The sequence below is a fragment of the Ochotona curzoniae genome, unplaced genomic scaffold, assembly GCF_017591425.1.
Source record: "Ochotona curzoniae isolate NIBS_2020 unplaced genomic scaffold, NIBS_Ocur_1.0 contig_520, whole genome shotgun sequence".
NCBI classification, from domain to species: domain Eukaryota; kingdom Metazoa; phylum Chordata; class Mammalia; order Lagomorpha; family Ochotonidae; genus Ochotona; species Ochotona curzoniae.
Window position 1 is genome coordinate 1368779 of NW_024466457.1, and position 27364 is coordinate 1396142.

General features: G+C 40.9%; 1 protein-coding gene across 2 annotated transcripts in view; it reads left to right on the plus strand.

The window, feature by feature from the left end:
* Positions 1-27364, plus strand: part of NSF (N-ethylmaleimide sensitive factor, vesicle fusing ATPase) — a 137750-nt gene that overhangs the window by 87063 nt on the left and 23323 nt on the right. For both annotated transcript variants that reach the window (XM_040989297.1, XM_040989298.1), the window contains exons 13-17: positions 4488-4583; positions 7325-7481; positions 9147-9280; positions 23799-23865; positions 26141-26220. In XM_040989297.1, coding sequence (XP_040845231.1) covers positions 4488-4583; positions 7325-7481; positions 9147-9280; positions 23799-23865; positions 26141-26220 — 534 coding nt within the window. The remainder of the gene's footprint in view (positions 1-4487; positions 4584-7324; positions 7482-9146; positions 9281-23798; positions 23866-26140; positions 26221-27364) is intronic.

Here is a 27364-nt window from a genome sequence, read left to right on the forward strand (position 1 = left end):
CTTTCTTCTTCTTCTTCTTTTAAGATTTATTTTATTTTTATTACAAAGTCAGATATACAGAGAAGAGGAGAGACAGAGAGGAACATCTTCTGTCCAATGATTCACTCCCCAAGTGACTGCAACAGCTGGTGCTGCACTGACCCGAAGTCAGGAACCAGGAACCTCTTCCAGGTCTCCCACATGGGTGCAGGATCCCAAAGCTCTGGGCCATCCTCGACTACTTTCCCAGGCCACAAGCAGGGATGGGAAGTGGAACTGCCGGGATTAGAACCGGCCCCCATATGGGATCCCAGCGTGTTCAAGGCAAGGACTTTAGCCGCTAGGCCACGCCGCCGGACCCTGAATTCACTCTTTTTAAAAGGTGTATCTATCCTTAATGACTTATGCAAACTTCCAGGTTTGTATAAATGCAGAGTGAGAGGTGATATAATGAAATGCAGTGGTGCAGATGGAGTTGGTGTTGTAGCATGGCAGGTAAAGCTGCTTACACCATCGGCATCCCACGTAAGGCACTGATCCGTGTCCTGGCTGCTCCACTTCTGTTCCCATTCCCTGGTTACGGCCTGGAAAAAGTAACAGAAAAGAACCTAGGAATCTGGGACCCGACCATCCACATGGGATACACAGATGAAGTTCCTGGCCCTGTACCAACCATTGCGACCGTGCGAGGAGTGAACTAGGGGATGGAAGATCTGTGTCTCTCCCTCTCTCTGTAACTGACTTTCAAAATAAATTAGTTATCATTTTTTAAAAAGGAAAGATCTACATAGATCTTTTGTGATCTCTGATGTTTTGTAAGCTACCATAGTTATTTCCTGGAGATGCACCCCTTTTTTGAAACTGTAGAAATGCAAATTAAATGTGACTAATGTACATTGAATGCCTAATGTGTGCCAGTGAAAGCCTTAATAATTTAAATGCTAATTGTTCTACCTGAAAACATTTGTCTATTTAAATATTATTTGTGGCTTTATCTTGTTTAAAAGTATAGAAGTCAGACCTGAACAGTTTTTCTTGTAGATTCAAGAATGCCAATGCGTATAAAGAAAAAATAATAAAGGCCAACCTTGCACCCTTTTCTTTTTCTCTCTGGAGTTAGACAGTATTTGCAATATGTCTTTTGTTTTGTTTTCTTTATATTTACATTCTTATGTACATATATATGTACTTTTAAAAAAAAGTAATTGTACTATGATTTAAATTTTCACTTTTCAGTATGTCTGGAATAGCTTTCCATATCAGTCACATGCTAGTCTCATGAAAATTATTTGGATAAATGCATAGTTTTCTAGAATATACCACATAATTTGAACTTGTTAGACCCATAAGGTCAAGAACCTTGTCTTTATTTACTGCTTTGTCTGTAGTTCCTAGAACAGCACTTGCTGTAAGTATCCAGTGAGATGAGTAAATGAATTTTTTTTCTTTTTAAAGATTCCTTTATTCCTTTTTCAAAGATTTATTTATTTATTTTGATTGAAAAATCAGATATACAGAGAGAAGGAAGGACAGAGAGGAAGATCTTCCATCCACTGATTCATTCCCCAAATGACCACAGCAGCTGGAACTTAACCAATCAAAGCCAGGAACCAGTAATTTCTTCTGGGTCTCCCACACAGATTCAGGTTCCTAAGGCTTTGGGCTATCCTTGGTTGCTTTCCCAGGCCACAAATAGGGAGCTGGATGGGAAGCAAGCTGCTGGGACACAAACCAGCACCCATATGGGATCTCAGGCACATGCAAGGCGAGGACTTACCTGGTAGGCTACAGTGCTGGGCCCAAAATGTATTTATTCTTATTGGAAATACAGATTTACAGATAGAAGGAAAGACAAAAAGATCTTCTATCTGCTGGTTAACTCCCCAAATGGCCAAAGTGGCCAAATCTGAACTTGTCTGAAGCTAGGAGCCAGGGACCTCTTCTAGGTCTCCCACATGGGTGCAGGAACCCAAGGACCTGGACCATTCTCCACTGCTTTTCCAATCTGTAAGCAGGTAGCTGGTTTGAAGACCAGCCAGGACACAAGCTGGCACCCATATGAGATGCCAGCATTGGCAGGTGGAGGATTAGCCTGTTGAACCACCTCACTGGCCTCTGAATGAATGATTCTCGATACATGCATTGTTTCTGATTGTAGCTACTAATAATCGTGCTGTGTGTTAGGCTTGCCTGCACCTCCCTGTGGATAGCAGGGCGAGGTCTGTAGGGCAGCTACTCAGACATACTTTTGAGGACATGATTTCATTGTCTTCTAGTTTCCAGTGCCGCCAGTGAGAGGCAACCTGCTTTTCTCAGAGAAATGAACTAGGGCATTCTCTAAGATTTACAGCAGTGTGTCTAAACACTCGTGTGTTTGTTTTCATTTATCACAGTTGGTACTGACTGTGCTCTTTACACTCAGACTGACTGTAAGGAATTATTTTATTGTTTCTCCCATATTATCCTTTCTCTTATCTTCAATGATTCATATTAGAAAAAAATGCTAAAATGCCTAAATATCGCTTCCATGCTTTTTTCTCTTTGATTTTCTGGCATTTCTTGAGATTTAGGGGAAGCAGGGAGATGAATAAATGGGTTCTGTTTGCCATCTTGATGCAGTTTCCCAACAGTTTTTTTTTTTTTTTATACAAGCCAACCTTTTTGTTAAATTTCTGTTTTTTTGTCTGAACAGTCTGTTTCTAAAGGAACGTGAGGTAGGCTTTATAATTGATAGACGGTTGGTAATTGCTTAATATGTTTGCTCTACAGTCAGCTTTTTTTGAAGATAGCTTCTTTTTTTTTTAAGGCCCTGATACCAATTTACAGATTAGACTCCCTTGCTTTGTGCTATTGGTAATGAGCCCAATCGTATTTAAGAATGTGTTGGTATCTTAATGGCTCATCAGGCCCAGGCAGCTCCAAACGCTGATAAAGGCTCCGGTGCTTTTCCAGATGGCTGCGGGCTCGCTCCAGGTGCAGGAAGAGTGTCTGGAGCTGGCACCGAGACGCTCACACACTAGCCTGGGTGAAGATCAGACTGTCCAGTCCTTGGTCTCTTAGATATAGGAATTTCCTCTGGTGCTTTATAACGCCTGCACCCTTTACTGCACCTGTTAAATCCATCGTGTAAGGGTGTGGAGCCTGAAAACTAGTCATGTTTAAAGGCTTAGGGCTTATTCTGAAAATACATACTCGTCATCCGTAGAGCTTCTCTTCCACCTCGGTTTTTAACAGAATGGCTCTACAGTGTTCCTTGGTATATATTTGTTGTAGTTAACTTAACTGGGCCCCTCTTAGTGAATTTTCGCTAGGCTTCTAATCTTTAGTTATTGCAAAATACTGCAATAGATACCCTTGCACATCTAACTCCCTGCACATGTGTACTCTTAATTCATTGGGTAAGTTTCCCAAGTAGAATTGTTCAGATCAAACATATATACTCTTACTTGTGAACTTGAGAAAGATGTTTTTGCTTTGGTTTGCTTTCCTTTCCTTAATTTTTTTATTGTGTTAAAATACACCTAACATACATTGTTAAGGGTATGAGTACAGTTGAGTGGTATTAAATGCTTTTATCGTATTATGTAACCATAACCACCATCCCTCTAGAGAACTCTTCATCGTTTAAAACTGAAACTGGCCCATTCAAAAACAGCTCCTCATTATCTTTTTCCCCTAAGCCCTGCAGCCATCATTCTACTTTGTCTCTGTGAATCTGACCCCTTCGCATATGTCACAGAAGAGGCTCTGACTGCAGTCACGGGCTGCTTCCCTCAGCATACTCACTGCAAGGTTAATGCATCCTGCTCTGTGGGTCATAACTCCCTTCCTTTTTAAGACTAACTAATACTCCATCATTCACACCCACGCACGCACGCACTTTGGACAAGGAGTGGCTTTCACGATTTAGGTATTGTCAGTAACATTGCTGTGGACAACATGACTGTGCAAATAGTTCTTCAGGATCTTGGCTTTAGTTCTTTTGTGTATGTTCTCAGAAGTGGAATTATTGAATCAGGTGGAAATTCTCTGTTAATTGTTGGAGAAACTGCCTTATTTTCCAGAGCATCTGCACTTTTTTAACTTTGCTACCATTAAGCCCAGTGGGGTTCCAGTTTCTCCGCATCTTCACAAACACGGTCTCTGTTTCTGTGGTAGCGTTTTAATGGCCGTGAACTGGAATCTCAAGGGAGTTTTGATTGGCACTTTGCCAGTAATTAATGATGTTTGACATATTTATATGTGCATATTGACCATTTGTGTATCTTCTTTGGAGAACTGTCCAAGTTTTTGCTTAATTTATAGTTGTATTGCTTCTTTTTGTTACTGAGTTTGGGTCACTTTCTATATTCCTTAGATACTAATAAATCTAATATTTCATGTGTGTAATTCATAAACATTAGATGTTTTTATCTGTAACAATGCTCTTTTTAATCTTCAGATGTTCTGCGGCTCAAAATGTTCTTAAATCTTGGAAGTCCTAACATCGTGTCTTCATTTCTGCTTAGGCCAGTACTAAAGTAGAAGTGGACATGGAGAAAGCGGAGAGCCTGCAGGTGACACGAGGAGACTTCCTGGCTTCTTTGGAGAATGATATCAAACCAGTGAGTATATGTAAACAGTGATGTGTAAGCCAAAAAGAGTCAAGTACCATTTTACCCTGTGTCATCGATGTTCACATCATATGGAATTTTATAAAGTGGAAAATCATAGAGTTGGAAGTGTTTGTAGCAGCAACATCTGCACAGTAGACTAGTGGCTGGGTGATTATCCCATACTGACCCTACTTCATGATAGAAAGTTTACCTTTTTAATAAAGCAACCCATTCAATTTTGAGATACTGAAATATGAGATCTTATTTTATATTGATCTGGAGTAGTTTTCGTGTTGACTCTTATATGTACAATCTCAAGCTATGGAAACCCGAATTCAGTCCATGCTTCCTGTGTCAATTGTTAAGATATTTAGAATAAACTCCCATAACTACTACCTTTGTTACTCTCTCTGCCTCTTCCCCAACTTTCTCCAAAGTGTTCCTTGTTCTTATTCAGTCCCCCCAATTCTCTCTCTCTCCTCCAGCTACTGTAGTTTCTAAGACTCTCAACCTTTGCAGTCACCAGTAAGAAGTGTTTCAATTCTTAAGAAGCTTTTTTTTTAAAAGAAGTCTGAGTTGAAGTCGAAAGTTATTAACCAATTTTTGTATAGGCAACCACTAGCATTTCAATTACCATTGTCAGAGTCATCTGTTAGAACAGAAATAGAAAATAAAGAAAGAAGAGAGAGGGAGGGAGGGAGGGAGGAAGGAAGGAAGGAAGGCAGGAAGGAAGGAAAGAAGGAAGGAAGGGCGGGCCAGTTCTTAAAGAGCTGTGAGCATTTATTTGATTGGATCTCAGTGTGCAGAATTATGTTATTAACCTTATTCTAATTCATGATCTCCGTTTTCATTAGTCTCTGCACCTGGTATATAACATAAAATGTGGTGTACATAGCCTCTGGAACTTACTGTCGCTTTACTGTATTCTTCTTTGCTAGATGTCATCAATGTGCTCTACTGAAGCCATACATCATTCACTTTTATTGTGGAATATCATTCCATTGGGGACACCAACATTTATCTGTTTTCCTTGTCAGCAGGCATTGATTGGCACATTACCAGTTTTATGCTGTTGCCAACAAATGCTGCTGTTAACCTTTTTTTTTTTTTTTTAAGATTTACTTATTTTTATGGGAAAGGCAGATTTACAGGGAGAAGAAGAGACAAAGATCTTTGCCCGCTGATTAACTCCCCAAGTGGCCACAATGACTAGAGCCAAGGAGCCAGGAGCCTCTTCCAGGTCTCCTCCATGGGTATTGGGTCCCAAGGCTTTGGGCTGTCCTCTACTGCTTTCCCAGGCCACAAGCAGGGAGCTGGGTGGGAAGTGAAGCCGGGACACGAGCCAGCATATATGGGATGGTGGCACATGCAAGGCAATGATTTAGCCACTGAGCCATCACACCAGGCTCTGTTGTAAGCATTCTTAAATGAATTTCTGATACGCATAAATTTAGGAGTAAAGCTGTTTGGTTGCTGAATGTATGCATGTACAACTATAAAAGATCATTTCAAACTGCTGTGCCAGTGGTTGAGACACTTACCATTGCCCCAGTAATGTGAGAGAGACACCATTGTACATGCTGTCCAACATTTGATGTTGTCAGGCTGTTTGTTATTCAGAGGGGAATCAAATGAGCTCTCACTTTGGTTTGGATTTCGTTCTACTAGTTACTTGAGAGGTTTAACATTTATTCTATGCTTGTTAGCCGCATGAATATCTTCAATGAAATACTATTTATTAATGTCCTTTGCTTGTTTTTCTGTTACAGTTTATTCTTTATTCTTATTTGATTTATATAAAATTTTTGTTTTTTTCTTGGTTTTTATGGTTTTAGATTACATCTATAAAATTTATGAATTTAACCATTTTTAAGTGTCTGAGTTCAGTTCCATGGTACCAAATACTTCGATCATATTGTACAACTATGTCCGTTCTCCATCTGTGACACCGAAACTTCCTGCTCATCTTAGAAACCCCTGTCTATCTCTCCTTCTCTTAGTCCCCTATGACCATCCCCTGCTGTCTGCGACTCTGACTTTGATCCTATAGGTTTTGTCTTTTGGTGACTGGCCCCTTTTACTTAGGCTCGCGTCCTTGAGGTGCATCTGTTGCATAGTGCATATCAAAAGCTCTTCCATTTTTATGCTGTGAAACCCCCTGTTTTGTTCATGCACTCGTCTTTCAGTGGACAATGGAATGACTTCCATGTGTTAATTTTTTTTAAGATTTATTTATTTTATTGGAAAGGCAGATGTACAGAGAGGAGAAGAGACAGAGAGGAAGATCTTCCATCCGATGATTCACTCCCCAAGTGGCCGCAATGGCTAGAGCTGAGCCAATCCGAAGCCAGGAGTCAGGAATTTCTTTCCGGGTCTCCCATGTGGGTGCAGGATCCCAAGGATCTGGGCCGTCCTCAACTGCTTTCTCAGGTCACAAGCAGGAAGCTGGATGGGAAGCTCCCAAAGTAGCCACAAAGCCTGGAACTGAACTGATATGAAGCCAGGAGCCAGGAACCTTTTCCAGACCTCCCATGCAGGTGCACGGTCCCAAAGCTTTGGGTCATCCTAAACTGCTTTCCCAGGCCACAAGCAGGGAGGTGGATGGGAAGTGGGACAGCTGGGATATGAACCGGCATCCATATGAGATCTCTGGCATGCAAGGCAAGGACTTTAAACACTAGGCCACCGTGCTGGATGCTAGTTTTTAATATTAATATTCAAATACTCTAAACTGTCCTTTTCTTCAATAGGCATTTGGCACAAATCAGGAAGATTATGCCAGTTACATTATGAATGGAATCATCAAGTGGGGTGACCCCGTTACTCGTGTCCTGGATGATGGGGAGCTGCTGGTTCAACAGACTAAGAACAGTGACCGCACACCGTTGGTTAGCGTCCTTCTGGAAGGTGAGCAAGACTGAGGAGCCATTCAGAAGTGCAGAAATGCTTTTCCCAAGCCATTTGGTATATTTCAGAAAAATGAATTATTTCTCATTCTGAAGCTTGTTATGATATAAAATAGTAATCTATATTATACGTCCATATTGTATACAAATTAAAATTTGGGGGAGATGGAATATTACTAATGAACAATAGCATCAAAAAGTTTTCTTGTGGGATTACATCTGAATTTCTATAGTACTTAAGAGACTGAATGATACCACATAGTGCTTGATTGTAAAATTGAATTTGTACTAAGAGCCTGCTGTGCTTTAGGCGTTAGTGGAAGTATAACTACATTCAGATATTCAGTGTGGTCATAAAAAGGACATGTATAATGGCCCAGAGCTATAGCTTAGTGGTGAAATCTTTGCCTTGCACACACCAGGATCCCATACAGGCATTGGTTCGTATCCCAGTGGCCCCACTTCTCATCCAGTTCCCTACTTGTGGCCTGGGAAGGCAGTAGAGGACAGCCCAAAACCTTGGGACCCTTTACCTAAGTGGGAGACCCAGGAGGAGCTCCTGGCTCCTGGCTTTGGATCAATACAGCTTTGGCCAATGCAGTCTTTTGGGAAGTGAACCTCTCTTCCTCTATAAATCTGCCTTCCAAATAAAAATAAATAAATCTTAAAATACACACATACACACAAAAAGGACATGTACAGAAATTCCTTACTATAGCATACAGGTCTAAAGGAATATGTGATTGCAAGCCATTTTGCAAAAGCACAGTTAAGGAAAGTGAGGAGTGATATTTAATTTAGGCCTTACTAAATCAGTTGGTATTTTACTGAATAGACAAAGAACAAGAACATTCTACTCACGCATGATCAATTTATATTTGTAATAAGTACGATAACAGTGAAGTATCATGAGGCCACAGGGCGGGGGAACCTGCTCCTTCCGTGGGTCTAGCACTTAGGGCTCCCAAGGAATGCACGTTCAGCCAAGACCCGGGAGCGATGAAAAGCTGTCAGGGCGACTGGGAACTGTGTTCTCAGCAGAGGGACTTGCCACGTGTAAACACTGGTAGAAGGACTTTAGGGAGGGAAGAGGAAGAGGGAAAGAATCATGCCAGGAAGAAAGAGTCAGTTGGTACACAGGGGGAGAGGACACCTCTTGTCTGAGGGCAGACATTTTGTAGGTTTGCTTGCCTTTCTGTCCTTACAGTTTGTAGCTGTAAAGTCACATTAGCTTCTGATGAGGCCATTCTCCCTGTCCCTAGTATCATCTCTTCCAAAGATGATCTGTTTTTTATAAGACAAATGATTTGACAGAGTGACCCAAGTTCTGATATGCATTTGAATGCATTCTCTTTGGTGGGTTTTTTTTTTTTTTTTTTTTTAAGAACAAAACCTTTGTATATCCACCCAGAAATTTGGAAGATGAAAGCTGTGTGAGAAAGTAAGAAGGCATGTATTTCACCACACTTTTGAGAAATGCTAATCAGTTCATTAAGTTGAGTTGCTAATAAATAAAAGGAAACATGTCTGCCCTGAAATTGTGTCAGGAAATGTTAATGAACAACTAGTTGAGACCTTAATACACCAGGGATAAACGTTAAAACTTGTTCTCTGCTCTTTGCTTGCGTTGGCTTTTTTCCCTTGACTTGCTCATATCTTTCTGCAGGCCCTCCTCATAGTGGGAAGACTGCTCTAGCTGCAAAGATTGCCGAAGAATCCAACTTCCCCTTCATCAAGATCTGCTCTCCTGATAAGATGATTGGCTTCTCTGAGACTGCCAAGTGTCAGGCCATGAAGAAGGTATCGGGATTTTTACTTTCATTTAAGTTTCCTATCTCTCAGATGTGTGTCTGTGTGTGTGCGCGCGTGCGCACATGCGCGGACACATGAAGTTACTTTGTACACTGAGATACACATAAAACCCATCACAACCCGTTCTTAGGTGCTTCTCAAGTGGAAGGAAATTATTAGCAGATTTTGGTGTGGGTACAAAGACAGAGACTATTTACTTAACATTTTTTAATGTGTTTTAATTTTTTAACAGTAGCTATTTTAGATTGATAACCTTGTAATGTATTTTTAGTAAGAATATCATTTTCTTCCAAAATATGCTTTGCTCAGTATATTTTAATACGAATTTTCTTAGGTTTGTATCTGCTTGATAAAAAGAAGGACCATAATTGGGAGTATTTGGACAGAGTGGAGTGTTTTCTTTCTTTCTTTCTTTCTTTCTTTCTTTCTTTCTTTCTTTCTTTCTTTCTTTCTTTCTTTCTTTCTTTCTTCCTTTCTTTCTTCCTTTCTTTCTTTTTTTTAAGATTTATTTTTATTTGAAAGGCAGAGTTAAAACAGAGGAGAGACAGAATGAGATCTTCCATCTGCTGATTTACTCCCCAGAAGGCCAGAGCCAGGCTGGCCCAAAGCCAGGAGTTGCGAACCAGAAGTTAGGAATCAGGAGCTTCTTCTAGGCTTCCCTCATAGGTGGAAGGGCCCAAGCATTTGGCCCATCCTCCATTGCTTTCCCAAGCCATTAGCAGGGAGCTGGAGCAGAAGCTGAGCATCTGAGACAAGAACCAGTGCCCACATGGATGCCGGTGCTGCAAGCAGAGTTTTAACGTACATCACCATGGCACGGGCCCTTAGGGTCTTTCTTAAAGCTCAGCTCTTGCATTAATGTACAAGTCAAATTGTCCAGAGACAGTTAGGGGAAGGGACAGCGAGGTATCGTTGGAAGTTATTCCCAGGAACCCCTACAAAAGGATAGTTGTGTACAGGATAATAGCCTGAGTTGGCTTGACAACCTAATCCATTCTGCCTCTGCCTTTTGCCTAAGTGCTATTTGTCACCTTCTCGAGTTGACCACTCTGAATCATGGAAATTGCAGCAAGGTGGCGTAGAACAGTAGAGCTGAAAGGACTGCAGAGTCATCTTGTCCGCTCTTAAACATTCAACCAACTGCTGTGTGAGGCAGCTGCAACAGCAATGCCTACATGGGGGAGAAAAAATAAGGCACGAATAGCAATGAAACATGTGGTAGAGTCCTACTGGTGGTCAGCTGGAGCCACCCGCTGCTCTGAAGATGACGGGTGACTGAGGAGGGCCGAGGGGCGCCCGGCCGGTCCTCCTGGTCCACCCGACCCGGATTTGGACCCGCTGCAGCCTTCCCAACAAGTTCTCCTCACTCTATATTTCCTTCCGGGAGCGAGTTGTGGGGAAAAAGCTGCCATGTTCCCGAAGGAACGCACCTCATGTTGAAGGAGTGATAAACTGCCGGATCCCGGCACCACCTCACCAAGCTGCGTGGACAGTTTGGACCCCGGGGGGAATCCACTCACGTCCAGCAGGATCACTTCAAGCACCAGAGCAGACATCTCTCAGGGTTGTGCCTGCAGAGTTGCCTTTGAGTCTGCCTCAGTGTTTGCCCTCAGACTGGAGTGAGCTGATGTCCCTGCGTGAAAGTGTATTTCCAGGAAAATGTTCTCTCTCTGCCTTTTACAACTGCAGCTACCTCTTCTGACTGGTTTTCCTGGGAGAGTTGGGGGCTTTCTGGCAAGGTGTATGTGAAACTCTTCTCCTAGGTCGGGGGAAATGCCTAGGCTATGAGGCTACATGGGGGCTTTTCTAGCAGCTTCACTCCCCAAATGAGATGTGTCTTCAGGCAATGTGTCTTCAAGCATGTTCTTTCAACTCTAGTATAGCCAGGCTCACTAAATATCAAAATCCTGGAAACTTTTCTTTTAATTAATTTATTTATTTTATTGGAACATCAGATGTACAGAAAGGTGGAGAGACAGAGAGAAAGATCTTCCATCTGCTGGTTCACTCCCCAAGTGGCCACAATGGCCAGATCTGGGCCCATCCGAGGCCAGGAACTGGGAGCCAGGAGCTTCTTCCTATTCTCCCACGAGGGTGCAGGGTCCCAAGGCTTTGGGCCATCCTTGACTGCTTTCCCAGACCACAAGCAGGGAGCTGGATGAGAAGCAGGGTTGCCACGACATGAACCGGCACCCATGTGGGATCCCAGTGCGTATAAGGTAAGGACTTCAGCTACTAGGCAACCACGCCGGGCCCAGGAACTTTTAAAAAATGTTATAATATTTATTTTTTAAATATTTATTTATTTTTATTGGAAAGTCAGATATACAGAGAAGAGGAGAGACAGAGAGGAAGATCTTTCATCTGCTGATTAACTCCCCAAGCGGCCTCAATGGCCAGAGCTGAACCTATCCGAAGCCAGGAGCTAGGAACTTCCCGGTCTCCCAAATGGGTGCAAGGTCCCAGGGTTTTGGACCATCCTCTTCTGCTTTCTCAAGCCACAAGCAGGGAGCTGGACGGGATACAGGGCCACTGGGACACGAACCAGCACCCATATGAGAATCCCAGTGTGTGCAAGGAAAGAACTTTAGTCATTAAGCTACCACGCTGGGTTCAGTATTTTAAATTTTTAAACCATACTTCTCCAAATTTGCTAGAAAGTATGTTTACAAAAAAGTTTTCTTCAGAATTATCTTAGTGAATTTTTTTTTTCAAATAGCAAATCTAAAATTAGACCACCTAATATAGAGTGACAAAATGTCCTGTAGTTTTAGTCATCTCCAAGAACCTTAATTTTTTTATGGATAGCACAACAATGATTTATTTCTATTATTTATTTTTTTTCCTGAAAAATATTTCAGGAATTTGGATACTAGCATTGATTATATGAATTGGGGCAGCTCTGTTACATGTAAAAGATGTTACTGTCTGTAGGTACTTGGCATACTTTTGCTCTCAAAATTCCCAAAGAAGTAAAATTTAGTCTGACGTGTTCCTGCACTTAGAAAGATAAAAGAGTTTGTTCAGGTGTTGAGGGTAGGACCAATCGAGGCGAAGTTGAAATTCTTCTTCTGCATGTTGGTGAGGTCTGGTGTCTTCTACTTTTTCCAGATTTACTAGTTAGTAGTTGGTATGTTAGTACTTAGTGTGCAGATGTTTTGAAAGGTACCTAAAAGCTAGTGCATCCACCTGCTACTGAAAAGAACCTTGGGGGCCTGGATGACTCTTTCTAGGGGTTCTCTTTGATGCCATCCTATGACACCAGCATCCCATGTGGGCATTTAATAGTATCCCAGCTCCTCCACTTCAGCTCTATGCGAACAGCATGGCGAAAGCACTAGAGGAGAGCCCAAAGGCTTGGGATTCTGCACCCATATGGAAGACCTGGAAGAAGCTATGCTCATGGCTGCTGGCTTCTGCCTGGCCTAGCCCTGGCCATTGGTGGCTGTCTGAGAAATGAACTAGCAGATGGAAGATTGTCTTGTTCTCTTAAACTCTGACTTTCAAAATAAATTGTAGAAGAAAAGAAGAAAACGTTAGGAGAACCTTACGTTGAGCCTAGTGAAGCAGGTCGCTCCTCTGCACGTCCCGACTTCGGGGTTTCTCTTCTTCTGGATCAGTGATGGGGTGGAGCTCTCTCAGTACTCTGTGAGTTTCATTGTTCAGCCCCTTAGCATCTGCTTCTGCTGTTGGTGTGTGCAATAGCCCAAAGCAGGTAGCAAGTGGAAATTCCATTGAAAAAGAAACTAAGCTTCTTGGATAGTTCATCCTAGATTTTAGTAAAGAGTTCATTTTTCTTAAATAATAAAAGTTAAAAAAAAGAAAAAGAATCCTCCCAGCTGCTCCTTCTACTTGGTCGTCAGCACTCCCAAGCAGTATCCAGCTGAAGTCATTTTTTTAGTACTTGATCTCTTATAGATATAAACTGACTGTAAGTTAAAGAGATGTGGGAAAATCGGAATCCTGGGAAAAAAACCTTGAAAGGTAAAGTGCTGCCTGGCTAAGGGCAGCCCTCGGGTGTCTCCCGCAATGTAGCTTGAGCAGTTGGCCTCTTCTTCAGGCACCGCCACACTGCGGTGAGTGCTGGACACGGGTCGGGGAGGCGGACACCAAGCGTAAGCTGAGCCATGCACACATACTGCAAGCTGTGGATTCTCTTTAAGAATCTTTGAACTGAATGTGAAAGGGAAATGTAGCCAAACACAGAAAAGGATTTAGAATATCATAATTTATTCTATTTCAGAAGTAAGTCAATAGCATCTCTCCTTCCCAGAAAAGCCTGGCTGGAATAACTCAGACCAACAACCTCCCTAGAGTAGGCAGCAATTTTTCCTTGATTTTTCTGCTTTCCCTCTAGTGGGAATATATGTAAGGCACTGGTGAACATTTCAATACAGCTTTTGGGATCAGTGGCCGTTGAACAGCTAATGTTGTTTGTGCTTCGCTCAGTTGTCTGCTGCCAGCCTTGTTCAGAGCCAGTTGTCTGCCCGAGCAGACTCTCCTCCAGCTGCCCGCTCTCTACCTCACATGTACTCTGGGCTGTGGGTGGATGGTCCTGGTTTTTCTATAAAGTTTTTAAAAAGTACTTTAGACTTCTGCAGATCAAAGCTGCTTTGTGAGTGTGAGATATTATCATTTTTATTATTTTAATCTCTTGCAAATTGACTTGGGGGGAAGGTAATATGTGCTGATTTTAGAGGCTTAAATGGTTAAATTAATGGCTTAATAACGTATGATTTAATCTTTAAATTGTTGAAGCCTTTCAAGGTAGAGTTTTAGAAGAGCAGAAGGCTAAAGAGTATAAAAATAAATGTCTATGCAAGCTTATGCAAAATTGTTTTGATTCATAATTCACTGTCTGGATCATTCAGCCTCTCTTAAAGTTTCAAAACCAATTCCTGTCGCAGCAGTATAATAAATTCACACTAGACTTTTTGATTTTCTTTGGGGGAGGAATATTTCCTGTAACTGAAGTTCAGAACAGAAAAGAATGAAGCACAGGCATCATAGAAATGTATTAGAAATACACACAAAAAAATCTTTCCATGAATATAGTTTTCACATTGTTATCTAACAAAAGGTTGACAAAACCCTGAGGGCTCCAGCCAGTCTGAAGATCCCAAGCTTTCAGCTTGTTGTTGAAAATGAAATGTAAATTCCACTCCTTAGGGGGGTCTGTGCCCCCACCACTGTACCATTCCCTGCATTTTCAGTGTAGGGATACGAAGATCCTTTCTCAGAAAATGAATAGCTTATAATATTTTCTTCTGGAGAAAACATTTTTTTACTTGAAAGAACCCCTCCTCTCCTAAAATAATGTAGCTTTAAAAAAATTTATTAAAGAGATAATATAGTTTTTCCTCATTTAAATAATGCAGAAGTGAACATAGAAGAAAATTAAAGCAGATCTACATTTGTACTTGTCTTTTAACGCTTTGTTCAGATACATACATACACATTACATTTTGGAAACCACACTGGACATACTGGGTTTTAAAAAAAATTTATTAATTTCAGGAGAGCATTCTTTAATTATAATTCCAAGAAGAACATCACAGTTCTCTCCCTTTCTGCACTCAAACTCCCTCTTCCTCACTCTCCTCTCTTTATCAGTTTTTGCAACGATGTAATTTTATTCCACTCTATATTACAGGCTGAATTCACTGTCGATCATAATATTCAAAAGCAAAAAACAGGAAAACCACAATTCCACAGGAGTATAGACACAGGCTAAAAATGGCAGTCATCCCAAAGTAACTATTTCAGTCATATATGCTGTTTCTATTCTGTATTAGTTGACACATATCAGAGAAAACATGAAATCTGTCTTTTTGAGACTGGTTGGTTTCCCTCAGTGTAATGATTCCAGGTTGCATCCATTTTGTTGCAGAAGACAGGATTTCATTCTTTTTTTGGCTGAATTCTATTCTGTAGTGTGTATGCATGCTGCATTTTATTTGTTCAGTTATCAGTTGTTGGACATCTGGGTTGATTTCGTATCTTAGCTACTGAAACTTGAACAGCATGAATACACTGTTTTAAACCTTTCATTACGCAACACATTGGGAACTTCCAATGCCTTTTAAGCTTACCACAGCATCGTATTAATAGCTTTGTTAGTATAATCTGCATTATTGGGCATCTAGGTTTCTCAGAGTTTTTTTTTATCATCACAGATAGTATAACTGTCAAAGAAGGGGAATTACTGTCTCCCCATTTTTAATTAAATTTTTTAGATAGAGTAACATTTATGTGAATGATAAATTGGTCTTAGGATTCAAATAGATCTGAATTTGAATCACAGTTCCATCGTATTTACCAGTTCTATGACCTTGAATAAGTCATTTATCCTCTATTTTTCCCTTCTGTTAGATAAATATTAATAGCTTCCTCATGGGATTAATATTAGAACAAAATGAGATAATAATTTGTGGAAGGTATTATGGAGTTCCTAGATATCCATAGGATATACTAAGTAAAGTAGCATGATTATTTTTAGTTCTCATTATTATTATATATCCATTCTCAGCCATTTCCATAGGAAATTTTCAGAATTGGGATTGATGAGGTAAATGCTCAAAGATTCATGATTCATATATTATCAAAGTTTTTACATAAAAGTAATAACACTTTATAAAGCTTATTTCTTCAGACAAATGTATAAACTTATTTTTACCATCCCGTCAAAGTTTCTTGGGATTCTCACCCACATTTGATGTTATTAAAATGTGTTTTGCCAGTTTGATAGGCAAAATGTTAGCATTTAATTAGTTCATTAGCTACATTTTTGTGAGTAAAACTCAATTTTAAAGTTGATTTTGCAGTGACAGTCGTTTGTGAAGTTCAGAAATGTGACCACTTTCATTATTATTAAAGGTGCTTGATGTACACCAGTTAATTCATAAAGTATCTTACATAACACTACTAAATCAAGAGATGAGTTTTTACTGGAAAGGAGGGCTTGCCTTAATGAGATGTGAGATTTCATTGTAATTGTGCTGTTGCTTCTTTTTTCACCAGTAGTGTTAAATTGCATGCATGTAGTTTAGTCTCAATCAATTAAAAATTTGCTTTTTATGTCTCTTAATTTCATTAGTAAATCCATTCTCCTTAGACTCCTTAACAGTTCCAAAAAAATGTATGAGGTCTTATCCTCACATTCCAGGTACTGTATGTTCTAAGATTTTGGAAGTATCCACAAATGTTTTCTCTTTTCTCCCATTTTACACCTGCTCCCTGAACTTCATTCTGCTTTTAAAATCTTCATTATTTTATCCATTTTTGCACCTATACGTTTAAAAGACTTATTTTACTAGTTATGTAAATCACCTTTAAGGAAACAAAAGAGTAAAACAGTAGAATTTGGTGTTAACTAATGATCTAATCTTGATGTTTTCCAAGTAAGCAATCAGTAACAAGATGAAATAGGACAATCAGATGTGACATTGAGCAAAATTAAGTAAAAACATTAGTGATTTATAAAACTACATTCATTAATTACAGATAGAGTCTTAATTTCAAAGGATTGAAAATTAATGGAAGAAATTTTCCTTTCCACTAGCTTTGCGAGAAAGAAATAATCGTCTTTGAATATCCTCCTGTAAATCCCACTGCAAATTGTAGTCTGCACAGAACAGAATCATGGTGCCTAATCCTCCTCTTTTCATGGTTTAGTCTATACAAAGAGCAGAGCTGGAAATTGGATCTTTTGACAGCAGTTACTAAGCAACAGAATTTGGATGTTTTGGGTTAACATCCTAATATATCATGGAGCTGATTTGTTGAAGTTTGTGCACATATTGACAGAGAGAAGTGGACACACCAGAAGTGGCTAGAGGCCCCGTATGGCTAAGAGGTGGCCATTTGTTGTTTGATTTAATGCACTGTGTCTTCTGACACTGTGTTTGTCATACAGAAGTGAAAAGGAGGAGCTGCAGGGCTCCGAGGCCGCATGATTGTTTGTGTTATTTAGAACACCTCACTCTGGCTCACGCTCATGAAAATGGAAGATTTTTTCCTGAAAAGCGGGAAGAACAAATAAAGGATTTTAAGGCCATTCCAGGAAGCTTTCGTGCTTTGCCAAAAGTTTAGGTCCACTTCCTGAGGCGGTTTCATTAGAAGACAGCTAATGTTTGTTTGGTCTGCTCCCAGGTTATCTTTAGAAAGTGGAGATTATTACTGATAGCATCGATTTGAATTTGCTCATTTACATTTTTATATGCTACCAAATATGATTAGAGTATGCGTTCAACTAATTGCTGACAGATTTACTACATTAAGTGTTTTCTAGGCCATCAGATTCTTACTGTCATCAGATTATTAGCAACTGCGTATTCCACTCCAACTGCTTCAAAATTGAGATGAGCTCATTGAGCCCCTAGAAGAGGTAGGGAATCTGGCTTCCCTTACCTGAGAAAGAACTAAAGAGGTTAGAGAAAATGGAGGACGGAATCGACTTAGAACACGCTTTGCTGTGATTTGTGAATCTGGAGGGCTGGGATTGACAGGAAGCTCAGGCTGGCGTGTTCCTGTTTGTATTCATGCAGACGCCACAGCCTGCAGCGGCCGCCCCACCCCTACGCACAGGTGGCTGCAGCTCGCTGAGGATTCCAGTGGTGGGTCTGTGTCTTCAAAGCGTGCGTGTCCTTGAGCACCATCATCACAGCTGCCTCTAATCCCTACATGGCAGGAGCCCCGCCACTCGTGCTCCTCGGCCAGGCTGTCGCCCGGAGCCCAGGCTCCCCACATTCTGGATTGTCTCTCAGGAGCCTAAGTCTGTTGGTGCATGCGAGAGAGGAGAGGTGGTACCAGGAAGGGGACTGACAGTGATCTCATTCTGTGCCCAGCGAGAAGTAGGCCAGTGGTTCTGTGTTTGCCAGAGCTATCCCTCCCCTGTAGAAGAGACCTCCTATGTCTGTGCTGACCAATGCCACAGACTCCCACCTTATCTCTTTCTTCTTTTGTTTTTTTAATTTATTTTTATTTCTTCTCTTTCTCTACCTATTTTTTTTTTTCAGATTTCCCACTTGACTGTAAATACCAGAAGCCTTGAAAAAGTTCATGGAAATGCATAGTATTAAAAAAAAAAACTGTGCATGCATGGGTTATTTTTAAAATATTTTCTTAAATAGACTTCAAATTCCTTTTTTCTATGAATTATTAAATGCCCTGTGTACTTGTGTATTCCAATCATTTTACATGCCCTGCAGGAACCTTTCTGATAAAACTGTGAGGACTGTGTACCCTTTTAAGTTCTTCAAATAGTCTGTAAAATCTATCCCTTGACTTACCTGGCTGCCGCGGGTTGTGACATCATGTGACCTGGGACAGACTCTAGATAGCTGTTGCATGCGATTACTGATGGTGAATTTGACATTTCAGTTATATACGGAGTTCCAGCTGCTCAGCTTCTGTGATTTCATTTTTTCTGCAGCTTCACTCTCTATCCCTCTCCTCCTGATGGGAACTTATCTAAGAATCTTGCTGAGAATTTGGTCCAGCAGCTAATTCCACGTGCTTGGCATTCAAGTCCCAGTCTCTTACAAAGCCTGGGCTGGGAAGGTGGGGTGGTGAGGAGACTAGGCACAGGTGGGCCAGGGAAAGAATGGCGATTTCTCATGGGAAAAGAGAATGGATGTGTAAGAAGCAAAAGGGCTGTGTGTGGGTGTGTGACTGTTGTATTTAAATTAGAACAGAGTAGCTACCCAGAGTAGTTTCAGGTGACTAGTCAACTGACACTAGTCAAGTTATAACTGGAATCCCACAGCCTTTGTCGTGGTTAGTCTGTTGCTAGGAGAGTTAGCCCGGAGTGCTCCTGTCTGGGGATAGTAATGAACACGTTGAGTGCTGTCTATACCAAACCCAAAGCAAACCCCCTGCTTTAAATGAAGCAGCTATGTGTAGGTACTTTTCTGCCAAAATTAGTAGGCTTTGACATCAGCTGTGAAGTGATTTGTAACACTGGGAATTACAGTGACTGAGATAAGTTGATGAGTCTACATACTGCACAGGAACTTACCAGTTTAGGTGCTAGTAGTGCCCTGCATAAAGTTCTCATAAGCAATGGTGTGTTGTGAGAAAGAAGATTGGCTTTCTCAGGGCAAATGTAGAATTGCAACCAGCATTTGGTCTCAAACCCCTGAAATTCTAACCCATGGTCTCACATCACAGCTTAGTGAATAGAATTACATGCTTGCATGAAAACGTTTAGCAAGATTCTAGAAAACATATTGAAAAGCATTTGTAGTGTTTTCCTGAAATCACCTGAGTTTATAAGATATCACATTGGCTACTGTTATGGTCCAGCCTTTAAAAAAACAAAATAAGCAAAGAACCAATTGCTTCCAGAGTTTTTCACTGTCTTGAGGCACCAACTCAAAGGTGAAAGGAACCATAAATGGCCACAATAACCAGGGACAGGCCGATTGAAAGCCAGGGGCTGGGAGCCAGGAGCCTCTTCCAGGTTTCCCACCTGTGTGGAAGGCCCTGAGCACTTGGATATTCCTCTGCTGCTTTCCCCGGTCAACGGCAGGAAACTGGACCAGAAGTGGTGCAGCCAGAACTCACGTTACCACCAGTATGGAATCTCGACACCACAGACAGTGGCCCTCTGTTCTGCCTGTCAAATGTGACCACCATCCATTGCCAAATTAACATCTCTGTTTTTTCGCTTGTCAATCCATAGGGTTTCTCTGATCTCTCCCTCATCATCACACCATTCATTCATCACAAGCTTCTAGTTCTGCCTCCTAAATCTGTCTCAAATCTGTTTGCTCTCAGCAAATCTGCTTTCTGGCCACCGTTTATTTATTTATTTATTTATTTATTCATAGATTTTTATTTATTTTTATTGGAAAGGCAGATATACATAGAGGAGGAGAAACAGAGAGGAAGATCTTTCATCCGATGGCCCACTCCCCAAGTGAGCGCAAGAGCCAATCCAAAGCCAGGAGCTCCTCTGGGTCTCCCACATGGGTGCAGGGTCCCAAGGATCTGGGCCACCCTCAGCCGCCATCCCAGGCCACAAGCACGGAGCTGGATGAGAAGCAGAGCTGCCGGGATTAGAACCGGCGACCATATGGGATCCCAGCACGTGCAAGGCAAGGACCTGAACCACTGCTCTGTCATGCGGGGCCCCACCCTCTCCACGCAGCTCCTTTGTCCTGTTTCCTACTTCACTTCTCACCCACCACTGCCCCAGACACCACAGTGGCACAACACCACTTCAGCCTAATTCTTACCAACTCTGTGGGTTCCCTCCGTGTTCCTGGATTTCTGATCTCTCCATTCCCTATGTTCTTTTTCCCACTTGTTAACTCTTGTTCATGCTTCAGGTCTCACCTTAAATATAATTTTCTCCAATTAGGAAACCATCCTTGAACTCCTGAAACTATGAGTAAGGGTGAATAGGCTGAGTTATGTAGCAGTAATAAGCAACCCCCAAATCATAGTGACTTAGTATCATAAAATTTCTCACTCAACACCTCGTGACCATGATAGCTCAGAAAGTGAGCTGTGTCTGCTCTTCGTATCTTTTCAGAGACTCAAGCTAATAGATAACAGAGCTTCCATCACACGTGGGATTCCTTAAGAGTACAAGAAGAGGGTAGGGTTAGCCATGCAAGGACTCCCAAAGCTTCCTTCAGAAAGGAACAAATCTGCATCTGTGTTTTACCCACCAAAGCGAGCGCTCCAGCTCTGCCGTGAACTGGATGTGTATGGGCTTCCCAGACCAACCATATGTACCCCATGTCATCTCATATTTCCTCTAGCATAATGACATAGGGTTTATGGGATTCCATGTGACCTGCTCCCCCACCTCCAGACTTCTGTAAAGGTAGGACTGTAATTGTGTAATTGTCGCCATTGCTTGCATTAATAGGAATTCAGAAATATTTCTCTTTTATTTTGAAGATTTATTTGTTTTTATTGGAAAGTTAGATATACAGAGAAGAGGAGAGACAGAGAGGAAGATCCTGCATCTGATGGTTTACTCCCCAAGCGGCTGCAATGGCCAGAGCTGAGCCAATCTGAAGCTGGGAACCAGGAGCTTCTTCCAGGTCTCCCAAGTGGGTGCAGGATCCCAAGGCTTTGGGCCGTCCTTGACTACTTTCCCAGGCCACAAGCAGGGAGCTGGATGAGAAGCAGACTGCCGGGATTAAAACTGGCATCCACATGGGATCTCAGCATGTTCAAGGCGAGGACCTCAACCATTACACTATTGTGCTGGGCCCCAGAAATATTTCTTAAATGAAAGAGTGAATGAGTGAGGCAGCCCTCCAAGATTCAGTCTGCAGGCCTTTACTTTTTTGCCATCCAGCATGATTCCAGCAGCTCCTACCAGAGGAGTGAGTTCCATAATCTGACTTGAGGCAGATATCTCCAATTACTTACTTAATGTTTCCACTTGAATTTGAATTGAATTTTAATTCATTCTTTCACTAAATATCAGTTGCTTTCTCGTAAGGTATGCTAAGTAAGAAACAGAGAGACTGAGACAATACTTGCCTCCTAAAGGCTCACTGGGAAGAATACTTGCCTTTAATGCAATTAGTCCATAACATATAGGTAGTACACTCCATACTGCACCATGGAACAGAGATTTAGAGCAAGGGGAATGAGAATTTGTCTTGTTTCAACTATCGAATCTATTGAGCACATGTCATTACTAAATATTATTTCTGTGCTGGATACAAGAAGTTTAACATTAGCAGGGTAAAATTTTTATCTACTTCACAGTCCAGTGGGGAAAGTAAGGATGAAACGAAAGGTGGGATTTTGATGGGACGTGGGTGGGTGATTGCATGGTTAAGGAGAAGGAAAGCATTTCCATTAGAAAGATTGACCTGATTAAATGTCTGGAGGTAGAAATTGATGTTAGTATTTTTGCCAAGAAAATAATGGAGAACTGAATTAGAATGGTGACAGACTGTATTGTGGTGACTTTCCTTAATTTGTTACAAATACGTCTAAAAAAGATCAATCATAATCCAGATATACACAGGGGACATGATGGGCAGCTCTTCTAGGCCAGCAGGGGACGTTAATTTACTCATCAGAGGATGGACAGAAGAAAAGGTTGAACAACTCTCCTGGCCAAGCTTTGTAGTATGTTCTGTGGTCTGTGGGTACACTGAGGTGGACTTTGTCAACCAGTAGACCTTGAAAAGTTTTTCTCAACACTTGAGCATCAAAACCATCAATGTATCAGTGCTATCAAACCCACTCCAGTAACACCCTCAAAACACTTCCCCACATTGGGGTCCATAGGGCATTACCAAAGGACTGTCCCCCATTCCCTGGTGCTGATGTAGTTTGACTACAAAGGGCAATTCTCCCCCTCCTCCTTGCCGACACAGGATAAAAAAAAAAATGATTGAAACCTGTGTCCCAATCACATTCTTTCATACCTGACCCTCCCCACCCTGATCAGAGGCCCACATGGGCATGCATTCCTCTCAACTATGCTGACCAAACATACAAACATTGTTTTAAAACAATATGAAAAATTTTAGTATGAATGTGATTTGCTTAGTTTCTGGATCTAATTCTAGATCTTCTAAGGAACATGTGCCACCCCAAGCAAAAAATAGGTGGGGGATAAAGTCCGGTTTTGCCCTTTTGCTGTGTATTATCAACAGAAGAGTTTGGTCTAGGATACAGAGATTATGTCTTTCTCATGACCCCAAGTGGGATACTTTTTAAATTCTGTTTTCTGTTGTGTAATTTTATAGATCTAGGGCTTCCCCCCAACCTTTTCTTATGATCACAGTAGGATGCTCTTAGGGCAGCACTGCCAGTCTCTGGAATAGGAACTCCCGTCATTTGAAGTGCTGATCTCAAGGCCTTAGATTGAGTTTAAGCATAAACTAATTACCAAGTTTGAAATGATTACATGCTTGCCAGGAAGTAACAGCTTCCTTTACTGCTTGTTTTAATTTGCATTTCTATGTCTACCTGATTCTTTATATCTATCTTTAGTTCTTTTGTGATCCCTTTTTACACTGTTGTGATCTGATTTCAGTTGATAGGGTTTTGGTATTTTAGTTATCCCTGCTGAACACAGCCACAGTTCTTATATATCATAAATGGGCATCAAGTTTTAACTGGAACCACCCCCTTGTATCACAACATAAAAGCCACACTCCTAGGGTAGAAATAAGAGGCCAGTGTAATAAACCTGACGGGTATGCTAGTTGAGGAAGGAGCAGCGGTTCCTCAACATGCCCAGAAGTGGCACCTGCCACTCTTAGTGCTTGGAGAGCGGAGCCATAATCCCATTGTGTCCTACTGGCAAGTCATTTAATGATTTATGCCTCAATTTCCTTGCAAGGACTTTTTCAGTGTTGTAGCCGATTGATTTCCAAATAATTTATTGTAGCCTGAAATATTGATGTTTTACTATTCTTTGTTTAGATGTTACTTAAGGACTAGCTAAATATGAGTCTTGACAGCTGTCCTGATTCTGGAAGGTGATGAGGTCATCAGTGGTGTTGCTTTCTTCCAGATCTTTGATGATGCATACAAATCCCAGCTCAGCTGTGTGGTCGTGGATGACATTGAAAGACTACTAGGTGAGCCATGACTTTGCCATTCTACTCTCTGTGCCACATTACAGCTAATGTCTCAAAAATTTTAAGTGAAAATAACAGATATTTATAAACTGTACAGCAATCAAAGCACTCTTCTTTGTCTTTCAAGGGAATGTTATATTTTATATCAGAGATGGTATTCCTGCTAAAAATGTCTAATGGCTGTGACTCTGTTGTAGATAGCTTATTGAAGGATATGTGTCTCTTGTCATTTTTCTGCTTTTCACAGTGTGCCCTGCTTGTAGCAAATGGTTAATAATTTTCATTTGTGCATGTGAATTTTTTTTTAAAAAAAAGATTTATTTATTTTTATTGCAAAGTCAGATATACAGAGAGGAGGAGGAGAGACAGAGAGGAAGATCTTCCATCCGATGGTTCACTCCCCAAGCAACCACAACGGCCAGAGCTGAGCTGATCCAAAGCCCAGAGCCAGGAGCTTCTTCTGGGTCTCCCACATGAGTGCAGGGTTCCAAGGCTTTGGACCATCCTCGACTGATTTCCCAGACCACAAGCAGGGAGCTGGATGGGAAGCGGGGCTGCCGGGATTAGAACTGATGCCCATATGGGATCCCAGCGAGTTCAAGGCGAGGACTTTAACCACTATGCTATGGCTTGGGCCCAGTGCATATGAATTTTGACAAAACTAATCAAAGAAGAGTTTAGGATCAGAATGAAATCCACACATTTTCTAAAACACCTGGAGCAGACGTGAGTTTCCTGTGCCTCAATTTCTGTACTTACACAACAGAGACTATAATCCACTGCTTGCTTATCTCAGACTCACAGAGCAAATGTGAAGGCAAATGTTGCAAACACTCTGGAGGATGGAAGTGCTCTGTAGTGAATTTTTAAAGTATTTGTTAACATCTCCTAAATTGGCATGTACTCTGACAGGAAACAAAAATGAATGCAGCTTAGTTCCTGAACTCAGTGCCTAGGGAGCAAATTACAAGTAAAGCCAGAAAATGGTTATTTCTCTGACATTTTATGTTATTGTAAAATTAAATCAGTCTTGCATAAATTCATTATAATCATGGCTCTGGATGGATAATAAGCTATTGAAACAGAAACCCACCTAGTGACTTAGTGAATGTCTGATAATGCTATCCACCGCTTGACTAATCCCTTCCTCCTTAAGCGTCCGTAATAGTGTGGTAGTGATTTCACAGTAACTCTTCTACTACATTTGCATCTTGATTTTCAAACGTGCTTTGGGTCCTCTGTTAGTTTCTTAAGTTTTAGGAATATTTGTTATAAAGCACAGTTGGTATATCTATGAAGAATTCTTAAACTGATAGTTTTATCTAGTGCCCTCCGTTTTTTGGTTTGTTATGTTTGATACTTCTCAGCCCAGTTTAAAGGATTATTTCTTTAAAAAGCTTTTAGGCACATACTCATTGCTCTGAGTAAATTCCTTTATCTAAACACAATTGAGATGTGTGGTCATAGCAACACTACTATGTCAGGAATGTGTGCCCTCTGCGTATATTTTCCCTTGTATGAATAGTTATTATATGTACTTGTTTGTTCATTTATTCAGCAAGCATTTACGGAGCCCTTACTACTGCCCCAGAATTAGTAGGGTCTCAGAAGTAAGATGCTGCTTGTTATAGCATATATTCACAAAAAATCATAATAATAGTAATGCTGAGTAGAAGGTGCCATGTCTTCAGAAAGTGGACGGATCTCTTGACTTCAAAGGGCTGGTGGCTGCAGGTGGACATTAAGTACAGAGTGAGGGTGCCTGTGCTACGTACGGAGAAACTGAGGAGGGGACGTTTATGCTCATAGGATCTTGGCAGTGGCGGAACTGTAATAGGTATGAAATTCTCTTAGAACGTTATATGTTCTACACCATCCAAGGCCAGTCCTAATGGCTCTGCCATCAGTTTTGTTGCAATAAATGAATTGTTTATCATTTCCCCTCCCCTCATTCTCAAGCACCATATTTTGCTCTCTGTACTATGTTCCTGCCATGGTTTGCAGTAGTCTCTTAGAACTGCTCAATGAATATATCTGGTATTCTCCCTACACTCCACTCCCTCCTTAAAAAAAAAAAAAAAAAAAAGGTCTCTGAAAACCAGGGATGTCTCCATGAACTGCAAAGGGCTGGTTGGAAGTCTTTTCGAGAAATGTACAGTTGAAGTGCTCCTTGAAGCAACTGGTTATTGGAGCTCTGTCCTGGGGAGCTGTCTGAGTGGCTGCAGTGTGGATATCTGTGCCTGGAGCTCTTAACACAGCTGTGTTTCTCTTCCAGACTATGTCCCCATTGGCCCTCGGTTCTCCAATCTGGTCCTACAGGCTCTTCTTGTGTTACTGAAAAAGGCACCTCCTCAGGTAAAAAATATATATATATTTATCATCATCATAAACATAACAAACATGAGTTTTCCAGCAAACTACAAACAATTGACAATTTTAAGTTTTCTGAATAAATAAGCATGGTTCATAATAGATAAATAAGCGAGCATGGTTCATAAACATAAAATTACGTTGTTGAAAGGATTTTGAAAAAAGGATTTTAAAAAGTCATCTGGTCTGGCCTCTGTCTTCAGGCAAATTATTCTCTTAATGGAATTTTCCTATTCCTTTTCTGAAGATATCAAAATGTCACTCTTTCAGAATATAATTTTTTGTTTGTTTTGTGAATTCTATACCATCACTCTTTGACCTCCTAACAAAGATCATAATATTATCGAAGGAGCTACTTGTTCACTTTGTTTTCATTTTATCATTTTCCAGAATTTGTATCTGGAGAAGTTTGTTTATTAACTACCAGCAGGTTTTCTTTTTTATTTTACAGCTGATTTAAAGCCACTTCTCTTGGGTTGAAAATGCTTTTGAGGAGTGTATAGCCAGGATCTTGGGCCGTGTGGTTCCAATGTTATGGACAGGGCTATTAGGCACTGATGGTTTTGATAGTTTAACCAATTTAAAACCAATCTGTGAAGGTTGGTTACGCATGTTGATTCTGTAAAGGCACTAGAGCATGTCGTCCTGTATCACAAGACACAAATTCTCCCGACTGATTCCGGCAGCTGTAACCTCAGAGAAATGCCAGTCCGTGGCCTGTGCCCCAAGGTGAAGCACTGACTTGAAAAGTACCCCGATGTTCTCATGTTTGAAATTGGAAATGTAAAGTAATCTGTAACAAAAATATTGAAGGTTCAGCTTGTGAATCTCGTTAATTTAATAATTAAAATTAATAAATAAAATTATTTGTACGTTATATATTTAAGGACAGACTTCTGTTGAAAAGACACAACCTACAGCAACCTTGAAAACTTCCTACATATTTGCACTGTGGAAGGATTTTTTAAAATCATCTTTACATAAACTGTTTTTTTCAATCACTGCAGTTTGAGTTTATGTTTATACTCAGGCTGAAGGTAGGGAAGTGGGTCTATTTCCACCCCCCCTTATCTTTCAGTACTTTTATAAATACATAAATGGGTATATCTAAAGTTGTTGAATCTATAAA